This window comes from Cyrtonyx montezumae, unplaced genomic scaffold, assembly GCF_038088225.1.
Source record: "Cyrtonyx montezumae isolate F1298 unplaced genomic scaffold, pur_monq_1.0 scaffold_10, whole genome shotgun sequence".
In the NCBI taxonomy this organism is placed as follows: Eukaryota; Metazoa; Chordata; class Aves; order Galliformes; family Odontophoridae; genus Cyrtonyx; species Cyrtonyx montezumae.
The window spans coordinates 10,402,790-10,412,022 of record NW_027071826.1 but is presented as its reverse complement, the minus strand read 5'-3'; the positions used below and the strand labels follow the sequence as shown (position 1 = coordinate 10,412,022).

At 38.3% G+C, this 9,233-nt stretch overlaps 1 protein-coding gene across 1 annotated transcript; it reads left to right on the top strand.

The window, feature by feature from the left end:
* Positions 1–622: 622 nt before the first annotated feature.
* On the top strand, positions 623–9,012 carry DLK1 (delta like non-canonical Notch ligand 1). Its single transcript, XM_065755675.1, has 5 exons — positions 623–799; positions 1,332–1,395; positions 1,849–1,979; positions 5,758–5,899; positions 7,797–9,012. Exons 1-5 carry the CDS (start codon positions 721–723, stop codon positions 8,536–8,538), a joined length of 1,158 nt encoding a protein of 385 aa, XP_065611747.1. The 5' UTR covers positions 623–720; the 3' UTR covers positions 8,539–9,012.
* Positions 9,013–9,233: the final 221 nt, after the last annotated feature.

Sequence of the window (9,233 nt, the reverse complement as noted above, 5' to 3'; positions counted from 1 at the left end):
TATTATACTGATCTCTAGTTGCTAAACATAAACGCAGACGAAGTGGTAAATGATGTCTGGTGGAGGTAAGCACTACACCTGAAGCCGAAGAAAATGGGTCCCATAGGAACAGGCATCTACTTTAAAAGAAGGCAAGGAACAAGAAATAGCCAGTCCATTTTCATAAAGGACGTCTCAAAGGAAGAACAGAAAGATAGAAAAGCGAGAGGAACAGTCACAGAGCAAAGCACAGAATTGAAACTGCTTGGTGGTGGTATAAAAATGTTTTGCTTATATATATAATGAACAGATGAACTAAAAAAAAAAAAAAGTCAGATTTGGGCGCACTCTGTTCTTTTCTTATTTAACACGTTAGCCTCAGGAACAGGGCAAGCTTTGCCTACGCTACCTTTGCTGGGGTATCTCCTGAAAAAGAAAAAAAAAAAAACTAAAATAAAAAGTTGCTCCGATGCGCTCAAGGACAGAAGTCTTGAGAAACCCGGAGCCCAGCACTAGCTCTTAGCGGACAGCGTCCCCGAGGTAAGAGGCGTGCTCAAAGCCGCCCCGCTCTCCCTCCCTCCTGCCGCGCCCCGCTACGAACCTCCTCTCGCCCGCGGTAGCGGCAGGTGGGGTGAGCGCGGTGCCCGCTCCTCCGCGCAGCCGGGCCGGCGACAGCCCTCTCGCTTTCTCCGGCCGGGGGTGCCGCCTTCTCCTCCTCCTCCTCTTCCTCCTCGCCCAGCCATGGGGCTGCGCGCTGCCGGGCTCCTCGGCTGCTGCTGCTGCTGCTGCCTGCTGCCTCTCGTCCTCCCCGCCGCCCCAGGTAACCCGTCCTCGGGAGCGACTTGGGAAAGTTGGATATTTTATTTATTTATTTTCAATCAGACATAAGGTTGAAATGAGATTGTAAGTCGTTTTAAATTGATTTCTTCCTTTTTTTTTTCACGATTAAAGGTATTCCCGCGTTTCAAGTCGTTCTGAAATAATGCAACTGTCGTCGCGTGTTGTGTAGTGGCATATGTGTCTCTGCTCTGAAATTTCCCTTCTAAAGTCCTATGAGAGCGGGCAGGCTTTGCTACTGTGTTTGACTCAGTGTTCTTCTGCAGTTCATTCTTCCTGTCATTTCTCCTACCTTATAGGAACACCCCGTAACACGCTCCGGGTTCCTTTAAAACTTTATGTTGCAGAAATACGTATTTGACAGAAATCAGAATACTACCATACAGTCTTCAGTTGCATTTTTCCACCATGTAGTCAGATGCCTTTTAAAACATCTGTAATGTATATGAGACTTTTTTTTCTTTTTATCCTGAGAGCTGATTTTCTATTTTGATATTAAAAATCTCTTCTTTCAGGTGTGAGTTGTAAAGCTGGCTGCCACCCAGTGAACGGGTTTTGTGAATTTCCCAGTGAATGCAGGTAAAAAAGATCTGTCAGTCGGCGTGTTTGCACAGGAAAAGACCACAATAAGTCATTGTTCTTTAAAATAGAAGCTGAAACAATGTATCCTCTGCAAATACGGTACTGTAATGAGGCAGCACTGTTACCAGACCCTAACTGGAGTCATAGAGCACAGGTATCTAGTCGCCTCTTAAGCCTAATTATACCAACACGAAAAGTCTTTACTTTGATTTCCATGTATTTATTGTCCTTGTATGAAGCATTTTTTTTTTTATTTTTCATTTTTTCAGACAAATACTTCTAGCATCCTGGAAGCACTGATGGTGTCTTTTTGATCAGTTGTGTGATCAAAAGTGGGACTGCACAGTCCAATTTTATATCCAAAAGTTCGTTTCTTGCACCCTGAAAAAGGGAACATCCTTGTAATTCTGCTTATTATGAATAAACCACATCGTCTTCTATCTCTTTCAGGTGTCTGCCTGGTTGGCAGGGTGCTCTCTGCAATCAATGTGTTCCTTTCCCTGGGTGCTTGCATGGCAGCTGTGCCAAACCTTGGCAGTGCATCTGCGAAGAGGGCTGGGTTGGCAGCCTCTGTGACATAGGTTTGCACATCCTTTCTTTTTCTTGAGTAAATGAGGTGAAACAGCCCCATCTGGTGCTAGAGACATACAAAAGACTTTATGGATTACTTAACAAGAATGCTAGTGCAAGATAAAAAGGAAATTCTGAGCAGCAGCACATAAGAGGCTCTGGCACAGGCTGCCCAGAGAGCTGTGCCCCATCCCTGGAGGTGCCCAAGGCTGGGTATAGATGGGTAGCCTGAGCTGGTTTGGGGCAGCCAGCCCACAGTAGGGGGTTGGCACTGGGTGGACTTTGAGATCTCTTCCAAAATATTCAATACGTTTGGTAATTGGGCATACGTGTGAGTGAGGCCTCATTCTATTTTAAATAACTGTGAAAAATGCTAACAAACAATTGTTCCTCATTGTCATATTAGTCTTGGTGATAAAAACACATCTTCTCGTATATATTAGTTAATCTGAAATATGTATCGATATGAATATGTATTGATCCATTAAAGCACAGTATTCTCAAATGGGGTTAATTGTTCAACCTCTAACCCTCTAACACCCTCTGCCAAAATATTTCCTGACTGTGTAGAATCATTACAGTCTGTTTAATAGGTACTATTAAGTCATCCTTGATAAGTTTAGGAGAAACAACGAATGCTCCCATTCACGTGGTGACTGATGCTGGAATGGGCTGCCCAGGCAGGTAGTGGAGTCACCGATCCTGGAGGTGTTTAAGGAATGTTTAGACATTGTGTTGAGGAACATGATTTAATGGGAACTGTTAGTGATACACAGACAGTTGGACTGGATGATCTTGTAGGTTTTTTCCAACCTTGGTGATTCTATGATCCTATGATTCTGTCACGGACAAATACACATAACTGTTTTTTTAGTGGTGGTAATAAAAACCCATCAATTTCTTACCATAAAAAGCCACACTTCTTCACTCTTTTAATACTGAATTTATGGTGTGATGTCCAGAGGCCACAACTGTTTTATTTTCATATATTATTATTATTATTATACATATTATTATAATATTATTATCATATTTTATTATTATTATTTTCATATTATTATTCATATTTTCATTTTAATTATTTTAGTTGACATTGTTTTAGCCAGTGATAATGAATTTTTGCTTCAGGTGTGTAATGAGATAAGCCTTGTTAAGAAGCTACATTTGTACACTTTCTGGGGAGACTGACAGAGGATTGTGAGTAATGTAGTTTTGTCATTCCCTTGACATTCTTCCTTGTTGCTGCTATAGGAAGTGTCACATTTGCCAAGGAATTTCTGGCAAAACAACTGTTTCAGTGTTTCCAGCTATGAACAACTGTTGAGAGAGATGGCAAACCCACAAACTCATTTGGCCACAGTTAACACCTGAAATATATGTAAAATATACATATAGTCTCATCAGCTTATTTGCTTGTTAAAAACTAGAGAAAATAAGTCATTTTGTGAATGATGATGTTCTCTTTTTCTATTTTCTTGGAAATCAAGTGTATAATCTCCTTAGTGTGGGTCATGAAAATCCCTTTCTGGTGTAGTTTTAGGTCACCGTTTGGTTTTATATTTACTATGGGCTGGCCATGTTGTTCTCAGTTCAGAACAGTGACTTACCTTATACTTTGCAGACATGAAGATTACAGATTGGGTTCACTGTAAACATGTAGGCAGGGATAAGTGGTGTCCTTTATGACTATTACCACAGGCACAAGTATAGGCACGTCATTTATCTGTGAGCTGGTCTACGTGTTAATACTGCTAGTTTGCCTCTTTGCTAATGCCCATGACAGGCATGCAAGAGACAAAATCTGCTGTGCCATGAAGCATAGACTCACAGAATATACTAAGTTGGAAGGGACCCACAATGATCATCCAGTCCAACTTCTGGCTCTGCACAGGGCCACCCAAAAAGCAAAGCCTGTAAGAGTATTATCCAAACATTTCTTCAGCTCCAGCAGTTTGGGACTGTGACCACTGCCCCAATGGAGCCTGTTCTATGCCCACCACCCTCTGGTGCAGAACATTTTCCTGGTATCCAAACTGATATCCAACCACTGTGTTGCTTTCCTGAGAAATACACTCAGTGATCCCTTCATGTACTGCAGTATGACAACTTCATTTTACAAAAGTGTTAATTAATTTATTGGTAATGTGATTGCAGCTATTCATAATACACGTGTAAATGTACAATCTTTTTTTCAATTCTCATCTAAGACTCAGTTACCATTTGAAGCAATTAAATTATTTGGGTTTTGATCTTCTGAGGGGAAAACTAAATAGAACAGAGAATATGGAGTATTCGGTTTATCTATGCATTTGCATTTTAAAAGGATATGATTCTTTAAGCTTTTAAGTTGCATTTTAAAACCAAATTCCTTACATAAATCACTACTAGTAATGTATGTGTTCATATATATGTAGATACCTATTAATATATATGCCCATCTACATACACATTTCAGAGTTTTCTTGCTTGTGAATCAGAGTTCATATTTTTTTAGCTGCCTTTAAAACCTACCAAAATAGGTGGCAATAACACCATTCCAAAAAGCATTCAAGTATTTTGGTCCCTGTGAAAATTGGATCTTAAAGTGCATGCAAAGTGCTTTTCTTGTAACGAGAACAGGCAAACACATTAGAAAAGAGAGCCTTTTATCCAGGGAAGATTATATTTGAAAGCTAAGTCTATTGAAGTGTATTGCTGCGGTTAAAATTCAGCAGTACCTCATGATATCAACTAACTTTCGCGCTGTTTTGTAGGAAGTGGAATATAAATGCTCTTAAATCCTTTTTATCTTCTATATAAGGAAAAAATTCTTCTCTGAAAGAGTGATGATGTGGTGGCACAGGCTGCCCAGAGGGGTGGTGGAGTAACAGTCCCTGGAAGTGATCAGGAACTGTGGGGATGTGGCACTGAGGAATATAGTTTAGTGGACATGGTTACAGTGGGCTAATGGTTAGACTAGCTGATCTTAGAGGCCTCTTCCAAGCTTTAGCATTCAGTGATTATTAGTGTACATTAATTGTGAGCTGGCAGATATCTTGCAACCAGCTCTTCACTACAACTGCTCCATTAGATGGCTAAAATATGTACTTGTTTGTATATTTTATTTATTTTGTAAAAATTGGTAGTAGTTCAACTGGAAAGTCCCTTAGCAGGGAAACTAACGAAAATGAGATGTGTGACTTTTGGTCAAAACATGTCAGACAGCTCTCTCTTCTGGTGCAGTTCTGTAAGGGTTAGATGTAACCCAGCCAGGTGATGGAATCTTAATGTCTTTGTAACTTACTGATCTCTGTTATTATGAAATGTTTGTTTATAAACACATAACAATAGAGTTTTTGTTAGAGAGCGTGAAGAATTCCTGATTCTTATTTTCTTTATCAGAATTCTGCTTATGGAGATGCCAAGGGTGGGAAAGGATGACTATGCTACTTAGAAGTTCTTTCTTCCCTACTGATATTTTATTGATTATATTAATTATTTATGCACTTGAACAGTTCAAATTCTTTTCAAAAATGAGAGCTAGGAAAAGAAATGAGCTCAAAATGCTTGCAATAATTGGACAATCTGTACTCCATGTTAAGAGGGAGGAATAAATCAGAACTTGTAAAATGTAGGATGAATGGCCATTAAAGCTATGTTTTATTTAAAGCATTGCTGATTCTGTCTCCTAAGTTTAACTGAGCCCTGCCTTTGCTATTCTGCTGACTTTTTAGCATTCATTTCATTGAACAGTGTTTGAACAAAATTTTAAAGTATGTTTTTATTGTTGTTTTTTTTTTTTTTTAACAGATATTCAGCCATGCTCTGCAAAACCCTGCACCAATAACGCAACATGCATAGAGACTGGTGATGGAGGATATATTTGCCTGTGTGCCCAGGGATTTACAGGAAAAAACTGCCATCTCAGGAAAGGACCTTGTATTATTAATGGGTAAATATTGATTTCTAATGTGAATTTAAAATCTATACTCCATCTGACCATTCTTCAGATTCCTTTGCTAAGTGGAAATATCTCTATGCTAAAGTCTATAATTCTTCTATTAGAACTGTGAATCTATTCAAGGAGATTATTAATATAATATTCACTTAAACATATTAGAAGTTAGGCAAATGAAGCTCAGTAATAAATAAAGGATAGATTTTCAAAATGTTGCCTGCATCCTCTAAGCATTTTTTGTATTTTTGGCTTCTATGAAAGTATAAAAAATTATTTTACATGAAATAGCAGAAAAAATCATTTTACAAAAATAATTCCAGAGACAATTCCTATTTCTTTTCTAAAGAGCTACCATATTTCCAATTTGTTCTCTCAGTAGCATGTTTTCCAGCTACAACAGCTACAGTGAAGGAAAATATGAGAGCTGTTTGTTTTATGTGAACCAGACATGACTCCTGCTGCAGTAATCACTTAGTGACCACTGAGTGTTTCAATCCTCAGTAAGGCCATAGGTGCTGAGGGTATTCAGTCTACTCTCAGAGCAACAGCTGCATATTTTAAGCTCAGCCTATTCCCATCAATGGCTGGTGCCATTTCTAGGAAGGAGCTTGTTTTCCCTTTGGAAGTCACCTCACTCAGGCTCTTACTTTGTCATCACTATGGAAATGCATAGTGGCCTATTGCTACCAACTACTCAATATGTGAAACGTCAGTGTTCATGAAGCTGCAGCTGTTTCATACCTGCATGGCTTTCTGCTGGCAAGGTAACACTGAAGTAACTGCTTGGATGTTCCAGTTACGTCCTGGTGCTGTGCAGTATGTCCTCAGAGATTTATAATTACTAGGAAAACTGTGGTCAAGTAGTCTTTGTCAAGTGTTATGATGTGTTTTTCATGCCTGAAATCCATTTTTAGAAGGTAAGTTTCAAAAGCTTTATTCATATACAATCATTGCCATAAAAGTGATTTTGAGATTTATTTGCAAACTCTGGGCCCTTTTTTTTTGCCAATAAGATTGGTTAAAGAATCATATCTGCTTTCAGCAGCTCCACAGAACTGATAGAACTTGTGCTTTTTTTGTCAGTAGGTCTCTGTCTTTTTGGCCTTATTTTTGGTAAGGCACAGTTAGTTAAATTGCAAGGAAAAAAAAAATATAGATTCTTTCAATGAATTTACACCACTTAAAACTTAGTACCAGGCTATGAATAATTAAGTTCTGAAAGAGTTTGAAGAAACACTTGGTTTTCTCTGCCCTCATTCTCACTTGACAGCTTCCTTTGCTATGGTTGAAACCATTTCATTTGTATTTTTATTATAGTTGGTGCTATTTTTAAAAAATTCTTGTTTCAACAGCTGTTTGCAGGAAAATGTATCTGTTGACATTTAGTTTTTTTGTTTGTCATGAAGCACAATAGAGGCAGAATGAAACAATCACCGTGCTGCCATGAAAGTGTTTTGCTTTGTCAATACAGTGCAGAGATTATTTTATGAACAATCAAGTGGAAAAGAAAGCCTCACTGCTAGTCTGTTTGTTCAGCATTGTCTAGATAGTTACTCAGCTAAATATCTCTAAGCTTATTCAGTAGATTAATTTGAATAAATATTTGGAATAAATTAAAATCCCTTCACAATTCTTCAGGTTGGATTTATGTAGTGCTGTATTAATTCTGCCCAAGGAGACGTCAGAAGATATTACCACTTATATTGACAAACCTGTTTAATAACTCATTCTTGATTCAACTTCATTGACTTCAGTGGATTTACATTAGGACTTGGTCCTTCTGAAGAAAACCAGCTTCTCTCATTACATGAAGCGTTTCCTAATGGCTTCTTTTTATAGGCTTTGATTGAGTTCTGTATATATATATCTGTGTGTTTGTTCTCTCTTCCAGCTCTCCCTGCCAGAATGGAGGAACGTGTATTGATGACAATGGTTTTGCACCCCACGCTTCCTGCCTGTGCCCTTCTGGTTTTGCTGGCAACTTCTGTGAAATAGATAGGGATGACTGTGAATCCAACCCATGTGAAAATGGAGGAACATGTACAGATATTGGTGCAGGTTTCAGCTGTTTATGTCCTTTTGGCTATACAGGAAAGCTCTGCAGCAGTCGTGTCACATTCTGTGCAAGTGACCCATGTGAGAATGGAGGAACATGCAAAGAACACCCACAAGGAGGATTCAAATGCATCTGTAAGACAGAATTTATTGGTGCAACCTGTAAACATTCCAGTAAAAACACAAGTCTTTCTGTAGTGAATACTGGCACAAAGAACATGCAGAACTACAAGCTACCCCCAAAAGCTCATCACAGATCAGTGCATCAAGAACAGGAAATCCTGAAAATAACAGTGAAGGAAACAATCCAAAATACAGATCCTTTGCTCAGTAAAAGCCAGGTGATATGTTTTGTTGTACTGGGATTACTTACGTGTCTTGTTGTTTTGGGTACAACTGGAATTGTGTTTTTTTCAAAATGCGAAATGTGGTTGGCTAATGCCAAATATAGTCATCTCCTGCGTAAGAAAAAGAACTTTCTTCTGAAGTCTAGCAATGGGGAAAACCTTTCTGTTAATATTATCTTCCCAGAGAAAATCAAATTGACAAATTACACTAAGAACTACACTGCCATCTAGGCCCTTGAAAGCCTACTACCAAATTGAAACATTTCATAACAATACGTAAAATAAATTCTACTTATTACCTGTGTTTGGCCTCAGGATCTGTGGGTGCATTTGCTGTGGCTTGTGCTGGATGGTAATGAAGAAAAATGTAATGTATCTGTATTGCTAAGGATTTTTCATTCCCCAAAATAAATTTTAAAAAAGAAAGAAAAAAAATGAAAAGCAGGGAATGTTACTATGATTTACCTTCAAGGCAGCTATTTTTTGTAAAAATAAAAGGGAATTTACCACTGGAACTGTTCTGCAGCTTTCTTGACTTGTGCACAGTTTATTTGACAAATACGGTACCTGTAAATTACTCAGTGATGTGGGTTTTTTTTTGTTTTGGTTTGGTTTTTTAATAAACAACAAATAAGGGCTATACTTGTTTAATTTTTAATTTGTAAATGTCATATTCCAAACAATATCCTAAGCATCCATGCCTAATTCTTCTATCTGTGATAAATACATTAACAATTGGTATCACCAGGAGCAAACTCACAATGATATCTCACCTATCCATTCAGTTTTGCTGATTATGCACACTTCTAAAATTTGTTACTCTTTCTTTGAAATGTAATGAGTCTGCGTGTTCATAATTTCAGGTTACAGACCTCTTATCAGTTTGGATGCTGTCTCAGTAAATTATGTATCTACCAGCATACTAA

Excerpts from the sequence above, each read along its gene's own strand:
- DLK1 (XM_065755675.1), top strand. The coding sequence starts at position 721 with ATGGGGCTGCGCGCTGCCGGGCTCCTCGGCTGCTGCTGCTGCTGCTGC. Across the intron at positions 1,980-5,757 it reads TGGCAGCCTCTGTGACATAG|ATATTCAGCCATGCTCTGCA; the intron begins GTTTGCACATCC and ends TTTTTTTAACAG. Across the intron at positions 5,900-7,796 it reads GGACCTTGTATTATTAATGG|CTCTCCCTGCCAGAATGGAG; the intron begins GTAAATATTGAT and ends TCTCTCTTCCAG.